The 20,131-nt window shown below is 60.2% G+C and overlaps 1 protein-coding gene across 3 annotated transcripts in view; it reads left to right on the top strand.

Annotated features, from left to right (window-relative positions):
- The window catches only part of ITGB2 (integrin subunit beta 2), a 45,947-nt gene extending 27,039 nt beyond the window's left edge, over positions 1–18,908 (top strand). For 2 of the 3 annotated variants that reach the window (XM_032176114.2, XM_032176115.2), the window contains 12 exons: positions 1,045–1,215; positions 2,871–3,112; positions 4,126–4,281; positions 5,467–5,562; positions 9,507–9,596; positions 11,010–11,150; positions 12,579–12,766; positions 14,405–14,649; positions 15,135–15,354; positions 15,735–15,937; positions 17,959–18,125; positions 18,431–18,903. In XM_032176114.2, coding sequence (XP_032032005.1) covers positions 1,045–1,215; positions 2,871–3,112; positions 4,126–4,281; positions 5,467–5,562; positions 9,507–9,596; positions 11,010–11,150; positions 12,579–12,766; positions 14,405–14,649; positions 15,135–15,354; positions 15,735–15,937; positions 17,959–18,125; positions 18,431–18,493 — 1,982 coding nt within the window. In that variant the 3' untranslated portion in view covers positions 18,494–18,903. Of the gene's footprint in view, positions 1–1,044; positions 1,216–2,870; positions 3,113–4,125; positions 4,282–5,466; positions 5,563–9,506; positions 9,597–11,009; positions 11,151–12,578; positions 12,767–14,404; positions 14,650–15,134; positions 15,355–15,734; positions 15,938–17,958; positions 18,126–18,430 lie in introns of all 3 variants that reach the window. The other variant, XM_032176113.2, reaches the window with a different exon arrangement.
- Positions 18,909–20,131: the final 1,223 nt, after the last annotated feature.

The following is a 20,131-nucleotide window of genomic DNA, read 5'->3' on the forward strand; positions in this document are numbered from 1 at the left end:
GTATGTGTGCTACGTGTCTGGTGTTGTGTATGAGTGTGTGGTGTGTGTGTATGTGTGCATGTGTGGTGTTTGGTGTTTGTGGTGTGTGTGTGCATATTTATGGTGTGTTTGCTGTGTGTGGGTGCTATGTGTGTGTATATGTGGGTGTGTGTGTGCTATGTGTGACTGTGTGCATGAGGTATATTTGTGTATTGTGTGTGTGCATATATGTGGGTGTGTATGCCATGTGTGACTGTGTGTGCATGTGGTGTATTCACGTGTAGGAGTGTGTGTGTGTGTCTGTGTGGAGGGGCACATACCCTTTCTCCCAGGGCGTGGCAGCAGGCAGGTTGGGGGTGGGGTGGGCTCTGCACTTGTCCTGCCGCCCAGGGGGGCTGAAGGCTGGAGGGTGGGGCAGAGGGGACAGGCCTGGTCACCCTCCCTCCTTGCTCATTCATTAACGTGATGTGTGTTTATGGAGAGCTGACTTGTACCAGGCACGGTTCTGGGAGCCAGGGACACAGGCTGGTTGCAGTGACACATAAACAGATAGCTACACAACCGCAGGTGTGACTGAGATGCAGGCAAGCGGAAGTCCAGGGCTGGGATGGAGAAAGGGGCCTCCTGGGGACGGCCCACGTGGGCCTTGCTGGGAAGTGCCAGGTTCGTGTGATGCCTGTCTATGTGGCTGCTGATGAGGGCGCCCGTGGGACTGCAGGCACGGGGCCGGGTTAGGTGGGAGCCCAGGTGAGCCGCCGGCACTCTCAATGAAAGGCATCCCCACTGTCGCTGACGTCAACTCTAAGCACTCCAGGCGGGGTTTCAGTGTCACTGCGAGGCACATGCCTGCGTCCAGAAGTCATGTCCTTCCTCTGAAACTCCAGCCTGCCTCGACATCCTGTGTCTGGTCCTCAGCTCTCCTGCCAGGCGGGGAGAGGGGAGGTCAGGAAGATTTGGGGGCTGGAGGAGAGGGCGCCAGTGCACAGCCCGCTTGGGGCCGCACGCCCCCAGACACCCTGTGTGAGATGTGAGGTGTGGCTCATTTTGTTCTGTCCCCACCGGCAGGCCAGGCAGCAGTGTTCAACGTGACCTTCCGGCGGGCCAAGGGCTACCCCATCGACCTGTACTACCTGATGGACCTCTCCTACTCCATGCTTGATGACCTCAGGAATGTCAAGAAGCTGGGTGGCGACCTGCTCCAGGCCCTCAATGAGATCACCGAGTCCGGCCGCATTGGTGAGGCCCAGGCACTGCAGGACAAAACCCAGTCCTTTCCCAGACCCCGGCCACTAAGGCCAGGTGCTGCAGGACGAGGCTGAGTCCTTTCCCAGACCCTGGCCACTCCTGCCTGTGGCCCACACACCTCCTCGCACTCAGGTCCCCGGGTCAGATCTGGGGGCCCCAGATGCAGGTCCCCCCAGGGCATCCACAGGGCTGCCGTCGGCCTGCCTCCCTGCCAGGGGCCACACCCAGTCCCTGGCTCCCCAACACTTGTAGACATTGTCCAGCCCTCCACTTCCCCTTCCACCTTCTACCTCCTTTATTTATTTATTGGTATGTTTAAAAGACAAAATTCTGACAGTGCCAATTATTAAACATTAAAGACCACAACGCATATAGACGGCACAGCGACGGCAGCACTGAAGAAACCACACAGCAAGCTCTGCTGGGCCAAGGGCTCCTCCGCTCTACACCAGCACTGCCTCGCCACAGAGCAAGTCTCCAGCACACGTGTGTGTCAGTCACAGTGCATGTCTTCCCCGCCGGGCGTGGCTTCTCACGTCAGCACTCTGCCACCTTCCCTACATGTGGGGATGCACACACGCACGCTTACACACACATACACACAAATGCATGCTCACACAAATGCGGGCTCACACACAAATGCATGCTCACACACGCAAATGCACACTCACGCACGTGAATGCACGCTCACACACAAATGCATGCTCAGCTCACACATGCGAATGCACACTCACGCATGAATGTATCCTCAAATGCACAAATGGATGCTTACACACGCGAATCCATGCTCACACACAAAAGCACACTCAAACACAAATGCACACACACATGTGAATGCATGCTCACACATACAATGCGTGCTCACACGCACATGCTCACACAAATGCATGCTCTCACGTGTGAATGTATGCTCACACACGAATGTATGCTCACACGCAAATGCATGCTCACACACGCGAATGTATGCTCACACACAAATGCGTGCTCACACACGCAAATGTATGCTCACATGCACAAATGCACGCTCACACACGTGAATGCATGCTCACACTTGCATGTGCACACACATGCACACACAGTCATACACACGTGCAAGATCACATGTGCACACAGACATGCTCACATGCACACTCATGGTCACCCATGTATGTGTTCACTCACATGTACAAATCATACACAAACACACATGCCCACATATGTACCTGGTCACCTATGTGAACTAGGTGTGTCCATATCTGAACATGCTCACATGCATACAGGAATACATGCACACACAGTTGTGCTACACATGTACACACTCATGTTTACACATGCAGATGGCTGCAAACACACAGATACACATATGCACATGTTCACATGCCCACATGTATACCTGGTCACACACATACATGCAGGAACACACATGCATACACTTATGCTTATGCATGTACATGATTGCACACTCCCAGGTTCACACACACGCCCACATACATTCACATGCGTGCTTGCACAACACACATGCTCACACACACTCCACATGTGCCATCTTGCTTTCTCCACTTCCCTGCCAGGAGAGAGGAAACAGGCTTGCCCTCGTGCCCCTTTGAAGCTGGCCCTCCCACTGGGCCCAGCCTGCCACCTCCCCAGCCCCTCCATGTGCCCTGCAGGCTTCGGGTCCTTCGTGGACAAGACCGTGCTGCCGTTCGTGAACACGCACCCCGAGAAGCTGCGAAACCCGTGCCCCAACAAGGAGAAAGAGTGCCAGCCCCCGTTTGCCTTCAGGCACGTGCTGAAGCTGACCAACAACTCCAACCAGTTTCAGACAGAGGTTGGGAAGCAGCTGATTTCCGGAAACCTGGATGCACCCGAGGGTGGGCTGGACGCCATGATGCAGGTCGCCGCCTGCCCGGTGAGGCCGCTACCCCTGCTTGGGTCCCCACGTTCCCCCGGTGTGGGGGGCTCTGTCAGGCGCTGTGGGGGGGCAGGGGGGTACCCTGGCTGGCAGGTCGTCTAAGGGACTCCAGCCTGGGCCTGGGGAGAGCAGCCCCTCACCCTGCTGCTGCCCATGCAGGAAAGGGCAGGAGGAAGGGAGGGTGGCCACGAGGGCTCGAAAATCATGCGCTGATTTCATTGTTTGCTGTGAATTAAATGTGTGACCCTGGGCAAACCTTTTGAAGCCCAAACATTTTGCGAGTGGCCAAGGGTGGAACAGGGCCGCTAGGCAGCTGGTCCCGTGGTTCCTGGGGTGGAACCACCCTCCTGCCTCCAGGCCGGGTGGGCGCTGGCTGCCCAGTGCGTGTCGCTCTCCACGTCCTGCCCACCCAGTCTGTGACTGTGAGCCTAACAGAGCAGCCGCAGTCCCTGGGCCATGTTGAGGCCACGCACTGTCCTCCCCTCACAACCCACGTTAGCTCTCCTGCTTCCCTGCAGGCCCAGCACAGACACGCTGCTCACGAGTGTGAGGTCACAGCCTAGGACACGTGCGGCCCACACATGCGCCCGCCAGGGGCTGTCAATGGTGGACTCAAGGCCTGCTGGGCCCTCAGGCTCGTTTTCCTCTGTGTTGCACTCGTTCTGCGTGTGGCCCACGCGTCTGCGAGGGTTTTTCCCCTTGGGGATGGTTTCCTGAGGGTTTGTTCCCAGCTCTGAAGTGCAGGGACCACAGCCAGGTCTCTCTCCTTGCCTTTCCACACGTGCCTCCGCTCCCTGCGCCTCACACATGCACGGCGTGTTTGGGGGCCATTGTCTCCTGCTGGGCATGGCATCTGGGGGAACACGGCTGGGTCCCTGAGACCCGGGGGAAAGGGGCACCAGTGCCAGCCTCTGGGCCACCTCACCAGCTCTGCGTTGTCTCCTCTGCTCCAGAGGGCCCGGTCTGGGAAACTGAGGCAGGTAACCCCGCCCCCCACGCCTTCTTCTCAGGAGGAAATTGGCTGGCGCAACGTCACGCGGCTGCTGGTGTTTGCCACCGATGACGGCTTCCATTTTGCGGGCGACGGGAAGCTGGGCGCCATCCTGACCCCCAACGACGGCCGCTGTCACCTGGAGGACAACATGTACAAGAGGAGCAACGAATTCGTAAGTCCCCACCCCAGGCACCCGGGCACCGCCTGGCAGGACGAATTTGTAAGTCCCCACCCCAGGCACCCGGGCACCGCCTGGCAGGACACCACTGACGGAGGAGACAAGGGCGGGGTCTCCACCTGACAGAGCCTCCTTCCGACCCAAGGAGCAGATTCCTGAGGAAACTTCTGGAAGCCCCACGTGGCAGTGTGGGGTCTCCCGGGACTGGCCTCAGGCCAGGGGAGGGTGGGGTTGGTGGGGGCAGCCAGGCTGAGGCCCAGCGTCACCCTTGTGGGACACCCAGGCCCTGTTGGTCTCCAGCCCCACTGCCCCGCACCTGGGCTGACAGCTGCTGTGGAGGTACAGTAACCGCCCCCAGGCTACAGCTGCACCCTGCTGTCCCTGCCTCCGGCCAGGGTCCCATCCAGAAGCATCCGCCTCCTCCCCCTCCCGGCCTCCCCTGTACGTTCCCTGCTGCCCCTGAGTCCGCCTCCTCCAGTGTGGCCCCTCCCTGCCCCCATTGCCTGAGCTGGGTGAGGGGCTGCGGGGACCATGAGGAACATGCGGGGAGGGACAGAGGCGAGAAGGGGCCCAGGATGCACGGGGTTAGGATGAGCCTCTCTCTGCGGAGGCATCTCAGTGGCTCAGAGGGGCCAGGACCTCTGGCTGGGATCAGCCGTGGGCTGAGAGGCAACCACCGGTCACAGAGGCTTGTCCTCGCTGGCCGTGGTGCGATGCTCTCGCCGCCTGACATCGTAGGCTCTGGGGGCTGCAAAGGACTTTAGAGATACAAGACTCAGGTCCTCTGCTGGGAGCCACAGACAGGGGAGGGACGGCCCTCGGGCCCCAGAACTCGGGTAGGGAGAGCCGCACCTGACACTCATGGCCTCTGCTGACACAGGTCCACCGTGTGGGGAAGGCTGGGATTCTGCCCCCGTGGACATCCCCAGTCCCATGGTGAGACGCCTCAAATGCTGCTCATGCCTGGACTCTGAGTGCCCGAGTCTATGCACATGTTGCCCCAAGGCCACGGCGGCTCTCTGCCCTGCACTCCTGCGCGGCAGCCTCTGCCTCTCCAGCCTTCCCCAGAGAGGGTCGGAAGCACAGGCAGAGCTAAGGCTGAGCGGGGCAGACAGGGGCGGGCACCTGGAAGGCTTGTCCCAGACTCAGGGCCAGCTGAGCAGGACCTCCTGTCTCCAGGACTACCCATCGGTGGGCCAGCTGGCGCACAAGCTGGCCGAAAACAACATCCAGCCCATCTTCGCGGTGACCAGTAGGATGGTGAAGACCTACGAGGTGAGTGCTGCTGGGTCCCGAGCATCCATCGGGTGGGGGCACGTTTCAGCCACAGGCCAGACCCAGCGCCACGGCAGGTCTGAGCGCCGCCTCCGCATGCTGGGCACGTGGGCAGCCAGCCGGCCCGGGTCACAGATCCCCCGGGTGAGGAGCCCGACGCTTCCCGTCGGGGACAGGACACCTGTGTGTTGATAGAAGGAGGAATTCCTCCCTGTCCCTGAAACTCAGCTGTGTTGACAGCATGTCTTGGCATTGGTGATATTTCTGTTTTTTCCTGGAATACAGCACAATTCTTTATTTTATGGAAACACACTTATTTTATGCTCACATACATTTGAACATCAACATTCTCCATGAAGATAAAATTACACAAAAACGTTCACAAGCTTGGAGTGCGGAGTGGGATGAATTTCACGAAGGAAGCACAGCTGATAACCAGCCTCTGCTCCTAGAAGCAGAGGCCCCCAGTGAAACACGTTCATCCTCATTTCCGCTGCTAGTGCCATGTGTTCAGCCAGAACAGGTTAGTGCGTCAAGATGCTCAGGTGCTGTCGGGGTTCCCAAGACCACTCTCGGGGTCAGTGATTTGCTGGAAGGACTTGCAGAGCTCAAGAACCAGTAAACTCAGCTACAGTTCATTGCAGAGCAGACCCTCCTGGGTGCCAGCCGCCTCCCGAGGTGGGAGGATACAGACAAAAGTCAGCACAGGTCAAAGGTGCACAAGAGAGAAACCGCGCACGAGCTCCCAGTGTCCTCTCCCTGCGGGGGTGTGGGCGGTACTCTATCCTCCCGGCGACGACGTGTGGCCTCATGCATGGAAGACGGTCTCCAGGGAGGCTCTCAGGCCTTGGTGTCTACTAGGGGTCAGTCACAGTGGCGCAGCTGACACCCCACGGCTGACCTCAGTCTCTAGCCCTCCAGAGGTCAAGCTGAAAACTGTCCAGGGCCCCACCCCAAATCACACTGTGGGACTATCCGGAGTGACCTGAGGCCCCAGGAACAATGACACCCCCATCGGGTAGGACGTGCCAAGGGCTCAGAGGCCACCTCTCAGGAGCTCAGCCGGGGCCCTATCACGCTTCAGCATGTGTGGGGTGTGGCCAGCCAGGCCTGCTAGATGGAGCCTTTACTGCGTAACAAGGGTTTGCTAGAAGGAAGGAAACGCTGCACGCCCTCCTGAAAGGAGCCTCCGCGCATAGCAGCCTGCACGGTGTGTGGCCCCGAGGCCACAGGGACAGAAGGACTGAGCTGGAGGAAGGAGGTGGTTGTCATTGTACTTTACACAGCCACGTGCCCAGTTCTTCAAGGTGGACAGGGTCCTGGGCCGCTCACCTCACGCCCAGCTCTGTTACTTACCACAGGACGCCCCAGGCCCTTCCTTACCACGAGCCCTCAGGTTCCTCATCTGTGAAAGGGGCAGTGGTGCCTGGCTGGCAGGGCGTCGTGGCTACTGAGCTCACCCGCTCAGGGAATTCACAGAGCGGGTGAATTCCCTAAGGGCCCGATTATCCTCATCCCGATAGTGACCGACCTGCTGGCCATTCCAGGGCCGTCACCGCCATCTTCTTCAAAATGGCACACGGGAAACCAGGGCACCTTCTTCCCCCTGCCCGGGGCTCTGCCCAGCTGGGCAGCCTCACAACCCCTGCCCTGCTGCTTAGGCTGAGGAGACACACTCAGGGTTTGGGGAAGGAAGGTGCCCGGGAGGGCCGCTGCTTTTGTAAAGTGCACATTTGCTGAACTATGGGGATCCATTGTCAGGCCCATATCCCAGCCACAAGCTCAACCTCATGGTATGTTGGGGCCGACAGCAAGACCAGCGGTTCCTGCCATCGGTTCCCCGGGGTCTGGAGTGGGAGCAGGACCCTGCGGGAGACACGGGATGGGGGCAGGTGTCTGGGGGACCCTCCGAGTGGGCACCCAGAGCTGGTCAGGCTGCCGGGACAGTGGGTCAGCGCAGGGCAGGGCTGGGGCCGGACATCCACGGAGACCACCCGCTGGTCAGGATGTCACAGCCCTGTGTCCCATCTGTAGGTGGCCATGATGGTCCCCTCCTCACCAGCAGTAGCAGGTCCCAATCCTTTGCCATTTGTCATGGGCACTATGGCGATGGTGTGGCGCCAGGGCCAGGCACTGGAGGCAGGAACAGCCCACCCCATGCCTACTGCTGAGCCTTGGGGCACACAAGCCTTCCTCAGCCTTTCCTGGTCACCTTCGGGGATGGTCAAGGCAGCGGGCAGCGAGTGTGGACGCATGTGCCGCGCCCCCTCTGAATGTGTTTCTGCACCAAGTGCACAGGAGGCTCAGCGGGACAGGATGTGGGAGGGCCCAGCTCTCCCAAGACAGGGATGGCCCCAGACTGGGACGGATGGAGGTGGGCGGTGGGCGGAGGGCGCAGAGGAGGGTGGTGGCCAGGCTGTGACAGGCCCCAGGAGCTCCATGGAAGGGACTGGGTCCATTCAGGGCAGTCATGGGAGGGTTTGGGTGGGGAGGTGACCCGACCATCTGTTCCGTGCTCCTGGAAGGTGAAATGATGCCGCAATCTTCCGTGAAAGAAGCTGAGCACGTGTGAGCGTGGGGGAGGCTGGCTGCGCCCCTGTGCATCTGGCCGGCCAGAATCGATGTCACTGGGCTGTTTAACACCCATGGAAACTCAGTAGAGTGCCCAGAGCCGATTGCTTCCTGGTGATTTTACTGTGATCCACCCTCATGGGGCTACTTCCGCCTACCACACCTGTGTGGTGGAAATTCTGGCCAACACTGGCCACCATGCACGTCCTCCCAACCCAGTGATGTCGCCAGCTTGAAATCCACCAGGCAGGAGCACTCACACCACAGGCGGGATCACTCACACCACAGGCGGGAGCACTCACACCACAGGCGGGAGCACTCACACCACAGGCAGGATCACTCACACCACAGGCGAGAACACTCACACCACAGGCAGGAGCACTCACACCACGGTCGGGAGCACTCACACCACAGTCGGGATCACTCACACAGGCGGGAGCACTCACACCACAGTCGGGATCACTCACACAGGCGGGAGCACTCACACCACAGTCGGGAGCACTCACACAGGCCTGGACAATGCTGCAGCTCAGGGCTTTGCTTTCTTTTTTTATCCTCATGATGCAACAGTAATTTTTTTTATTTTTTATTTATTTTATTTTATTGAGACAGAGTTTTGCTCTTGTTGCCCAGGCTGGAGTGCCATGGTGTGATCTCAGCTCATTGAGACCTCCGCCTCCCGGGTTCTCCTGCCTCAGTCTCCTGAGTAGCTGGGCTTACAGGTGCCCACCACCATGCCCAGCTAATTTTTGTATTTTTAGTAGAGACGGGGTTTCACCATGTTGGCCAGGCTGGTCTCAAACTCCTGACCTCAGTGATCCACCCACTTTGGCCTCCCAAAGTGCTGGGATCACAGGTGTGAGCCACCATGCCTGGCTTAGGTTTTTTTTTTTTTTTTTTTTTCGAGACAAGGTCTTGCTCTGTCGCCCAGGCTGGAGTGCAGTGGTGTGATCTCAGCTCACTGCATCCTCCACCTCCTGGGTTTAAGTGATCCTCCTACCTCAGCCTCCCGAGTATCTGGGACTACAGGCATGTGACACCACACCACTCTAATATTTGTATTTTTTGTAGAGATGGGGTCTTCTTATGTTGCCCAGGCTGGTCCTGAGCTCCTGGGCTCAGGCGATCTTCCCACATCAGCCTCCCGAGTGCTGGGATTCCAGGCGTGGCCCCTGGGCAGCTCAGGGCTTTTTACCCCCAAGAACCTTTTACCACACATCACTGACCACACACTCTAGGGACCAAGTGCAAAACTGCGTTGAGGACCATCCCAGCCATTTTGCAGGTGCAGAAGCCCCTGGGGTGAGCCCAGTGCGTGCAGATGCCATGGCACGGGTCCTAGCCGTGCCCTGTCTGGTCTTCTTATCCAACAGAAACTCACCGAGATTATCCCCAAGTCAGCCGTGGGGGAGCTGTCTGAGGACTCCAGCAACGTGGTGCATCTCATTAAGAACGCTTACAATGTGAGTCTCCCGCACCACTCAGCTGGGACCCATGGGGTGGCCAGCGATCTCCCCACTGCAGGTCAGCTCCTGCCGCACGTCAGCAGGAGGGTGGTCTGGGAGGAAAGCCCCTGCCCTGTGGGCCGGCTACAGCCTCCAGACCGGCCCTCAGTCCTCCAGGACACCCTGGCCTGTCACTTCCACGGGGAGCTCTGCGTCCTCTCTCGTTGATGGTGTGGGCGATGCTCCCTGAAACCCGAGCTCAGGCCCTCTTCATTCCGGACTCTTCTCTGCGGGTCTCTATGGGGAGGGGGGTGGACAGCTCTGGTGGCAGACAGTGCAGCTGGGGCAGGAGGAGGCCACAGGAAACCCCCACGGTGGACTTGGGCCCTGGGAAGACACCCTGGGGGTGGAATTCCTCTTGCTCTGTTCACCTGTCTTGGGCAAGCCCCAGAGAAGCCCTCACCCCCTGAATTTCTCCCTGGCGCACGGCCCATCAAGCTGCATCCTGGGCTGCTCCCCTGGGGAGCCCATGGCCCTGGTGGCCATAGGTAGGCACAGGTGCGCACTAAGTGCGGCTCAGGGCTCCAGGCACCAGAGGTCCGGACTGCTCCGGAAATCTACCCCCAGGTGAGAGATGTTCTCAGAATTCTTGCCTGGATCCCTCTAGGCCAAAGGTCCTCCTGGCTTGAGGGAGCTCAGCATGTTAGCGCCTCCGACAAACTCTGGGTCATTGAATTAAACTGAAGGCCTGTGGAGGAGGTGCCATTTGCTTCTCGTAGCCTCCTGTGAGTCCCAAACCCTCAGAGCAGACCCTCCTGGGTGCCAGCCACTGCCCGAGGTGTTTCTGTCCTTACACAGAGGATGCAGGCGACACCACTGCCCTGGCCGTTCACCCGATGCCCCTATGAACCTGTCCCTCTGCCTCCTCTCAATTTCCATCTGTCTCTCAGTCTTTGTCTCTGTCTCTCTTTCTCTGTCTCTCTCTGTCTCTGCCCCATCTCTGTCTGTCTCTGTCTCTGCCTCTGTTTCTCTCCATCTCCATGTCTCTGTCTCTGGCTCTGCCCATCTCTGTCTGTCTCTGCCTCTCGCTGTTTCTCCCCATCTCTCTTATCGCTTGAACAATTTATCCAGCTCCTGCCCTGTGCTGGGTCCTGGGGACTCAAGGCTGAGGAGCAGCAGAAGCTCCCGTCCCTGAGACTCACACCCTGGCTCCATGCTAGTCCCTGTGGTCGGGCTGTCTCGGGGGCAGGACTGTGGCCCTGGCAGCCCTACCATCCTCAGCACATCCTGCTGTGCTCTCCTCTGTGTCATCAGCTGACACTGGGGACTTGCAGGGAGAGGAGAAGTGGAGACGGGTCTAAACCGCTGGGCCAGGCAGGGCCAGGACAACAGAAAGACTCGCCCCTAAGAGTGGCCGCTCTCTGCCCGCAGAAACTCTCCTCCAGGGTCTTCCTGGATCACAACGCCCTCCCCGACACCCTGAAAGTCACCTATGACTCCTTCTGCAGCAATGGAGTGACACACAGGAACCAGCCCAGAGGTGACTGTGATGGCGTGCAGATCAATGTCCCGGTGAGCCTGGCCGCGAAGGTCCCTATCCCAGCATGCTGAGGGGCTCTGGGGACAGTCAGAAAGAGCCAGGGTCCCCATCCCAGCACACCGAGGGGTCCTGGGGACAGCCAGGAGGAGCCAGGGTCCCCATCCCAGCACACTGAGGGGTCCTGGGGACAGCCAGGAGGAGCCAGAGTCCCCATCCCAGCACTCTGATGGGGGCAGGGAGGGTACACAGGCATCAGAGGCTGTCTGGGGGCAGGCAGCATCCACTGGCAAGTTCCTGTTTCTTTCCTTCACCTCCTCTCTGCCGAGGCCAGACGCTTTCCTTGTGAAGCTGATGTCAGGAACATCAGTGAGAGGGTGCCGGGAGGGTGCTCCTCAGTGAGAGGGTGCCGGGAGGGTTCTTCACACACGCCTTGACCCAAGAGTCCTACTCATCAACCTGGAGCCCCAAATCCCTGGATCGGGCCAGTGTAGACTGAGGGATGGAGTGATGGCTGCACCCCCTGGGGGCAGACACCAGACCCACGGAACAGGCACAGACGGCAAGCTCGGGTTGGTTGGTTCTCACGATTTTCTGCGTGTTTCATTTTGTTTTTTGACAGAAACATTAAGGTGTGGGCCACACAGGTGATTAGGAATGCACACTGAGTTCCTTCCCTAATCTTTCAGGTTTAAGTTTATTATCCAATCATTTGATTTTTTTTTTTTGCTAGCTGTGAAATAATATTCAGTAAGACTCTTGCTTTCATTGCATTTTCTTAATATGACTTTGGAATTCCTTCAAACACATTTCTTCCTAAATGCTGCCTGTGGATTTTTTTTTTTCTTTTTTTTGAGATGGAGTTTCGCTCTGTCGCCCAGGCTGGAGTGCACTGGCGCGATCTCGGCTCACTACAATCCAAGTGATTCTCCTGACTCAGCCTCCTGAGTAGCTGGGACTACAGGCGTGTGCCACCACGCTTGATTAATTTTTGTATTTTTAGTAGAGACAGACTTTCGCCATGTTGGCCAGGCTGGTCTCAAACTCTTGACCTCAGATGATCCACCCGCCTCGGCCTCCCACAGTGCTGGGATTACAGGTGTGAGCCGCGGCGCACGGCCGTCCCGTGGATTCTCACCAGAATGTTTCCCTCATATTGGGTGGTCCGAGTGGGAGTGTGCTCAGCTTATCCTGATTTGCTGTCTGCGTGTCACATGTCTCTGCTGATGTGTGGCCCAGGAGATCCTGGTGCCCGCCAGAGCGGGAGTGCGGGCAGAGCACCTCCTTGCCAGCTGACTTCAGCTTCTCGGATCTGAGCATCAGCTCTTCCTACTCCCAGTCATCCTCTCCTCTCCACGCTGAACCCCCCGGGACCCCTGCAGAGGCCAGGAGGCGAGGGTTGGGAGCCAGGCTGTGACCCTGGCCGCCGAGGGTCCCCACCTGAGCCCAGCACTGCCCTGCAGATCACCTTCCAGGTGAAGGTCACAGCCACACAGTGCATCCAGGAGCAGTCGTTTGTCATCCGGGCGCTGGGCTTCACGGACACAGTGACTGTGCAGGTCCTTCCCCAGTGTGAGTGCCGGTGCCGGGACCAGAGCAGAGACCGCAGCCGCTGCCATGGCCAGGGCTTCTTGGAGTGCGGCATCTGCAGGTGAGGCAGGCGCAGGTCTCCGTGAAGCCTCCCCCAGCCTCACCCCACAGGGCAGGTGTCTGCAGGTGAGGCGGGCACAGGTCCCTGTTGAACCCTCCCCGATCCCCACCTCACCGGGCAGGTGTCGGCAGGTGAGGTGGGCGCAGGTGGCTCCATCCCTCCCCCCACCCCATGGAGCAGGCATCCTGGGGGCCCCCTTCTGCAGGAGGTGGGGAGATTTGGGATTGGAACCCAGAACCCCTTGGCAAGCCCTCGCCCATGCTCCTGAGCCAGGGCACCAGCGATGCCAGCCTGTACTCTACACTCTCTGGCCATGGAGGACCCAAGGCAGGTGACTAGTGGGCAGGAGGACCCCCTCACCAGAGGATGGAGGCCCATCTCAGGGGCACAGGGAGTCCCCATTGGGCGTGCCCATGGCCTTGAGTGGGTCACTTTCTCTGCCTGACATTCCTTGACCCTAGGAGCTGGCTTCTCTTGGACTTTGGGGACCCAAGGCCATCAGGCTGGCTGCCCTGGGGCATGGGTGGCCAGAGAGCCTCCTGGGACAGGTGACGGCTTCTGGCAGCCTGGGCCCCATAGGTCACCCTTTGGGCATGCACACCCCCTGCCAGGCATGGGCACCCCACCTCCCAGGTGGACCCAGTGGGGAGGTTCACATGGCACTCAGCCAGGCAGCCTACCCTGGGGCTGGATGGCTGTCCCCCTTTCCTTGCCTGCCTGGCCGGAGCTGCTAGGCTGACCTCCCAGGGCTCTGCCCCCTTTGCTCTGGCCACCTCCTCCCCTCTCCTGACCGCTGTGCCAATCCACACCCTGGTGGCAGTACCCTTCCCCACCTGCAGGTCCCCACTGCCCCCAGCCTCCTCCCATATCTCAGGACAGTGATGGTCTCTGTGGTCGTGGTGGTCTCTGTTGCTGTCCCCGTGCCTCAGTGGCCACCCTGCCCACTGTCCTGGGTGTGCAGCCCTGGGGTGGCCTCTTCACAGGACTGTAGGGGTGACTCAGTGGGAACACTTGGCAGGTGTCGGGGGGTGCCCTGCCACAGGTACTCAGACACTCGGTCCTGCAGCTTTCTCCTCTGGGGAGCAGGAGAGCCCGTGGCAGGGCTGTCTCTGAGGATGCCTCGGGGTGTGTGTGGCTCCTGCCTGCCAGCGGCTTGATGCCAGCTTCCACATCTGTAAAAACCCCTTGTCCCTGCATTCTCCCACAACCTGGCCTGTCAGTGCACAAACACAGGAGGGAGGGCAGGCTGTGGCAGGTGGCAGTGCCAAGTCCCCACTGGCCACCACGTGGAGCGTGCAGGAGCAGACACCAGCCACTCACAGAGCACCAGTATCGCAGCACAGGCCATGTGCATGGCTGCAACACAGCTCCACAGTGAGCCTGCCGAGCCACTGCACGCGCACGCCAAGGCCAGGTGTCTGCTTTCCCCTCGGGACATCCTGGGGAGGGAAGGCAGGGCCCCTGCACGTTTTGAGCACATTTAGTCCGTGGCAGGTGCTCATAGGCCTCGAGGAAAGCACAGACAATGTGCCACAGGGGTGTTCTCCACCAAGGGCAAGGGGCCTGGAGGACAGGGCGGCTGTCCCCTGTCCCACATCACTGGGGGGAGCCTGACCTTGGGGCCACTCCTGTCCCCAGGTGTGACACTGGCTACATTGGGAAAAGCTGTGAGTGCCAGACACAGGGCCGGAGCAGCCAGGAGCTGGAAGGAAGCTGCCGGAAGGACAACGACTCCATGGTCTGCTCAGGGCTGGGGGACTGTGTCTGCGGGCAGTGCCTGTGCCACGCCAGCGACGTCCAAGGCAAGCAGGTATACGGGCAGTACTGCGAGTGTGACACCGTCAACTGTGAGCGCCACAACGGACAGGTCTGCGGCGGCCCGGGTGAGCCCATGGGTCCCTGCCGGACAACGGCTGTCCTGCGGCACAGACTTGGCGTTGGGGGGTGCGTTCTGGACCATTCAACAAGTGGAACAGAAAGGGGGGATCCTGAGGACAGACGGCGCAAGTCTCGCCCAGCCACCGGGCGTCAGCAGGAACTCGGATGACCCTGTACCCCGCCCTGCCTCAGTTTCTGTGTCCATGAGGACAAGGCGTCCCTGTGGGGAGGGCCCACAGGAGGAACAGTCACAGCCCTACTGAGGTCCCATTCACAGCAGGGCAGGGGGAGGTCCAGACTGGCCAGGAGGTGGCCACGTGGCTGGCGGGGGCTGGAAGGCCTGGCTGGTGGCCCCATGCCTTTTGCTCAGGCACATCCCCCAGGCTGGAGGAGGCAGGTGGGCTGGAGGGAGCAACCCGCAGTGGGGTTTCGGGCGGGTCTCGGTTCCCAGGCCAAGCAGGAGCTTAGCCGTGCTGCCCCCGTCTTCCAGACAGGGGGCAATGCTACTGCGGGAAGTGCCTCTGCTCCGAGGGCTTCGAGGGCTCTGCGTGCCAGTGCGAGAGGACCACCGAGGGCTGCCTGAACCAGCGGCGCGTCGAGTGCAGTGGCCGTGGCCAGTGCCGCTGCAACGTATGTGAGTGCCATTCAGGTTACCAGCCGCCTCTGTGCCAGGAGTGCCCCGGCTGCGCGTCACCCTGCAGCAAGTACATGTGAGTGCAGGTGGGGCAGGCAGGGTGGGCAGGGATCCCCACTCCCCGGCCACCGACCCAGCAGCCGGGCTCACTCGGGGACCCCAGTGAGCACCTCTGCACCGCAGGGTTCTCTGCGGGTACATCTGGACTGAGGGGCCCTCAGCAGCCGCCGTGCCCCTGTGCCCCTCCTCCCTCCTGTGCGCACCTGCCACGGGCCCTGGGATCAGGCTTCCAGTTCACCCACTGCACCCGCATCTGCCCCACTTGGGCCCCTTCCTTGGCCTGAGGGCACCCCAACCCCACCTGCCCCACCTGGTGGACACACACCCAAGCCCGAGCCCCCGATGCCGGAGCCCCCGCACACCCTGGCACCCATGCTCACGCCTGGCTCCCCACAGCTCCTGTGCCGAGTGCTTGAAGTTCGAAAAGGGCCCCTTAGGGAAGAACTGCAGCGCGGCGTGTCTGGAACTGCAGCTGCGGAACAACCCCGTGAAGGGCAGGACCTGCAAGGAGAGGGACTCAGAGGGTTGCTGGGTGACCTACACACTGGAGCAGCAGGATGGGATGTACCGCTACCTCATCTACGTGGATGAGAGCCGAGGTGAGGCTGCTGGGGTGCAGCGGGGACCGGCTCCAGAGCTCCTGCTGCAGGGTCTCCGCAGAGGCAAGGGTGGTGCGGGAGGAGGATCTCACCTCCAGCGGTGTGGGCCCAGCAGGGTGAGTGAGCCGTGCAGGTGCCCTTGGTGGCATCGCAAGGAGGCCAGAGGCCAGTCTCCCCACCCCCAGCAGCCTCCCCTTTCCCTCCCCTCCTCGCCTGACCCCACATCAAGCTGGGCAGCAGATGGCCTGTTCCCTGGGGGCACCGCTGCTCCACACCGGGCAGGCCCACCAGTGCCGCACGGCCCAGGCCATCTCCCACTTGGTGCCTCATGGGGCAAGGCTTGGAGTTGCGGGTCCCTGGGAGTGGCCCGCGGTCAGGTTGCTGCGTGAGGCTCCCCTGAGGGGATTGGGAGATCCTGGTGCTCGGCTCTCAGCCCTGGAGGGGCCCAGGGCCACCAGGCATCACCGTCCGCCAACACTCTCTGCCCATCACTCATTCGGCTCCAGTTGGAACCAGTCCCAGCCCCACAGTGACCTTGGTGGCACTGACCCTGTCTCATTCGACTCCAGTTGGAGCCAGGCCCAGCCCCACAGTGACCTTGGTGGCACTGACCCTGTCTCATTCGGCTCCAGTTGGAGCCAGGCCCAGCCCCACAGTGACCTTGGTGGCACTGACCCTGTCTCGTTCGGCTCCAGTTGGAGCTAGGCCCAGCCCCACAGTGACCTTGGCGACACTGGCCCTGCTTCTTCAGGTCTCATGTTCCACAGGCTCCTGAGAGGCAGAGGGGCTGGGGCTGGGGGCCGCTGGCGACTCCATCAGGCATGGCCAGCAGCCGGCCAGGACTCTTGCAGGACTGAGACCTGGGAGCTCCTCCCTCCCCAGGAAGGGACCCGAGGCAGGCGGTGGGGGTCTCTGAGCCTGTAGGTGACATGCCTGGAGCTCACAACCCACATGTGGACCTGAGGCTGCAGACCCCTGCCTGCCAGGGCAGGAACCCCTGCGGGCCACTTTGAGGGACAGATTTGGGTCACGTCTGGTTTCTGCAATCCTGGCCAAGTCACTTCACCTTTAAGGACGGGTGAAGGAAGGCAGGCCCCCCCAGGAAAGGCAGGATGGCAGGAGGGGGCACGGGGAGTGAGGGTGCGGGTCAGGATGGCAGGAGGGGGCACAGGGAGTGAGGGTGCGTGTCAGGATGGCAGGAGGGGGCACGGGGAGTGAGGGTGCGTGTCAGGATGGCAGGAGGGGGCACAGGGAGTGAGGGTGCGTGTCAGGATGGCAGGAGGGGGCACGGGGAGTGAGGGTGCGGGTCAGGATGGCAGGAGGGGGCACGGGGAGTGAGGGTGCGGGTCAGGATGGCAAGAGGGGGCACGGGGAGTGAGGGTGCGGGTCAGGATGGCAAGAGGGGGCACGGGTAGCGAGGGTGCCAGGCCGGGCCAGGGACTGCACTGAACGCTAGTGTCTGTCCCAGGGTCAGCAGCTGTGGGCCTGGCCCACTAGGGCCCACAGCCCCCATGCTCAGGAAGCAGGCACAGCTGCCACGAGAACCAGGACCTTGCGTTGCTCATCCTGGCACCGGCCTCACCTGCTGAGCTCAGGTCTTTGGTCCTGCCCTTGATGACCATAAATCACCTTCACAGTAGGGGTAGCGAACTCCAGCAGAGCCCCTGAGCCTGGTTCTGGACTCTGCTGTAGGAGAGCAGGGTCCCTGGCACTGTCTCCTACCCCCCGTATTAGCACTCTGTCCTGGCTGCCCGGTACCCTGGCCCTGCCTGCTTCTCTGTCAGCAGGGGTGGTGGCAATGGCCCTTATGTTTCATTTGGAACCACAGGGCCTGGCCTGGAATCCAGCAGGGGCTGGGCCAGGTTCTCACTGACCCCTGGCCGTGGTGATGGATGGTAAACTGGGGCCCTGGGAACCTCCGTCTCTCTAAGTGCTGTGTTGTGGGGTGACCTCGGACCTGTGGGCACACACGGCTCAGTGAGATGGGGCTGGACTGACACTCAGGTGTGCTGCTTCCCTAGAGTGCGTGGCAGGCCCCAATATCGCCGCCATCGTCGGGGGCACCGTGGCAGGCATCGTGCTGATCGGCATCCTCCTGCTGGTCATCTGGAAGGCTCTGATCCACCTCAGTGACCTCCGGGAGTACAGGCGCTTTGAGAAGGAGAAGCTCAAGTCCCAGTGGAACAACGTAAGTGGCCGTCCTTGGGGGTCCCACGCAGAGGGACACATGCGTCCCACACTATGTGCCCTCCTGCTGTGGGAGGCCGTGGACACCCGTGTGTGGCTGCACCCCTGCCTCCCCGGGCAGCTTGTCCTCTGGGCGTCCGCCGCTGTGGGTGAGCTCGGCCGCAGGTGCTGGGACCCTGGGAGGGCTGCCCCGCGTCTAGCTCTTCCGTGAAGCCACGGCTTCCATGCGGGGAGTGTCCTCAGGGAGAAAGATTCTGCTCTGAAAACCTCCCACACTCACAAGCCCCTGTTTGCATTTCCCACCAGGATAATCCCCTTTTCAAGAGCGCCACCACGACAGTCATGAACCCTAAGTTTGCTGAGAGTTAGGAGCACTTGGTGAAGACAAGGCCGCCAGGACCCACCATGTCTGCCCCATCACGCGGCTGAGACATGGCTTGCGACAGCTCTTGAGGATGTCACCAATTAACCAGAAATCCAGTTATTTTCCGCCCTCAAAATGACAGCCATGGCCGGCCGGGTGCTTCTAGGGGCTCGTCGGGGGGACAGCCTCGCTCTGACCTGCACAATCTTTGCATGGAGACTTGAGAAGGGAGGGCTTGAGGCTGGTGAGGTTAGGTGCATGTTTCCTGTGCAAGTCAGGACATCAGTCTGATTAAAGGTGGTGCCGATTTATTTACATTTAAACTTGTCAGGGTATAAAATGACATCCCATTAATTATATTGTTAATCAATCATGTGTATAGAAAAAAAATAAAACTTCAATACAGGCTGTCCATGGAAACTGGGCACTGTGTCCGCTGTGTTCCCCCGACTGGCAAGGTGGCCAGGTGCGCATGGGCCCTGTCCTGCCCGCTGACCTTTGCCACACAGGCACACAGCTGGCTTCAGACCGTGGGGCAGGTTCTGTTTTCCCTTTTCCTTCCTCACCTGCTGGTCTGTACAGAGCCCCGCTCTGAGCCCCTGTCCCAAATCCTACGTGCATTTCCGTAAACGGTGGTGGCCCCACCAAAGAGGTGCCTGCGGTGGAGCCTGGCCAGGGCAGAAGCAAAGCAGGAAAGTGGGTGTCTGCCCTCCGTCCAGCCATCTACACCTCCCTTCCAACTGTGTCTACACCTCCCCTTCAGCTGTATCTACACCTCCCCTCCAGCTGTCTGCACCTTCCCTCCAGCCATCTACACCTCCCCTCTGGCTGTGCCTACACTTCCCCTCCAGCTGTGTCTACACCTTCCCTCCAGCTGTCTACATCTCCCCCCGCCAGCTGTCTACACCTCTCCTCCAACTGTGTCTACACCTCCCCTCTGGCTGTCTACAGAGCCCCCTCTGCCTCCCACTGGGGTACTCAGAGGGGAGGGAGCCAGTACCGCTTTAGTGGAAGTGTGGAAACAGCTCTGGGCTGTGCCAAAGCTGCTCACAGCCGCAGAGCAGAATTCAGCACCAAGCTCCACACAGATCCTGCCTGAGAGCTCTGGACGCAGGCAGGCTGCTGGCCATGGCTGCAGTTGGTGAATGTCTCAGTGTTAGCACAGGAAGGCCCTTGTCCTGGGAAACCCCTTACTTTGTCTGGGCAAGCCACACAGCTGGCCACACTGCCAGAGCCACTGCAGACCTGCAGATGGGCACATGTGGGCGGCATCTGCTTTAGGTCCCCTACTTTAAAATTCTAACTGTGGCCAGGCCTGTTAGAACCACCTAATGGTGGTTCATGCCTGTAATCCCAGCACGTTGGGAGGCCAAGGTGGGAGGACTGGTTGAGCTTAGCAGTTCGAGATCAGCCTTGAACCTGAGGCTGTTAAGTTAGCAGCTGTTAACAAGAGTCACACAGCACACCTGGTGACCCAGCCTTGAACAGTGAGACTCCATCTCTACTAAACATTAAAAAAAATTAGTAGTGTGGTGGCACATGCCTGTAGTCCCAGCTACTCGGGAGGCTGAGTTAGGAGGACGGCTTAGGACTGGGAGTTGGGGGTCGCAGTGAGCTGTGATTGCACCACTATACTCCAGCCT

Source organism: Hylobates moloch, unplaced genomic scaffold (assembly GCF_009828535.3).
Source record: "Hylobates moloch isolate HMO894 unplaced genomic scaffold, HMol_V3 SCAFFOLD_14, whole genome shotgun sequence".
Classification (NCBI taxonomy): Eukaryota; Metazoa; Chordata; class Mammalia; order Primates; family Hylobatidae; genus Hylobates; species Hylobates moloch.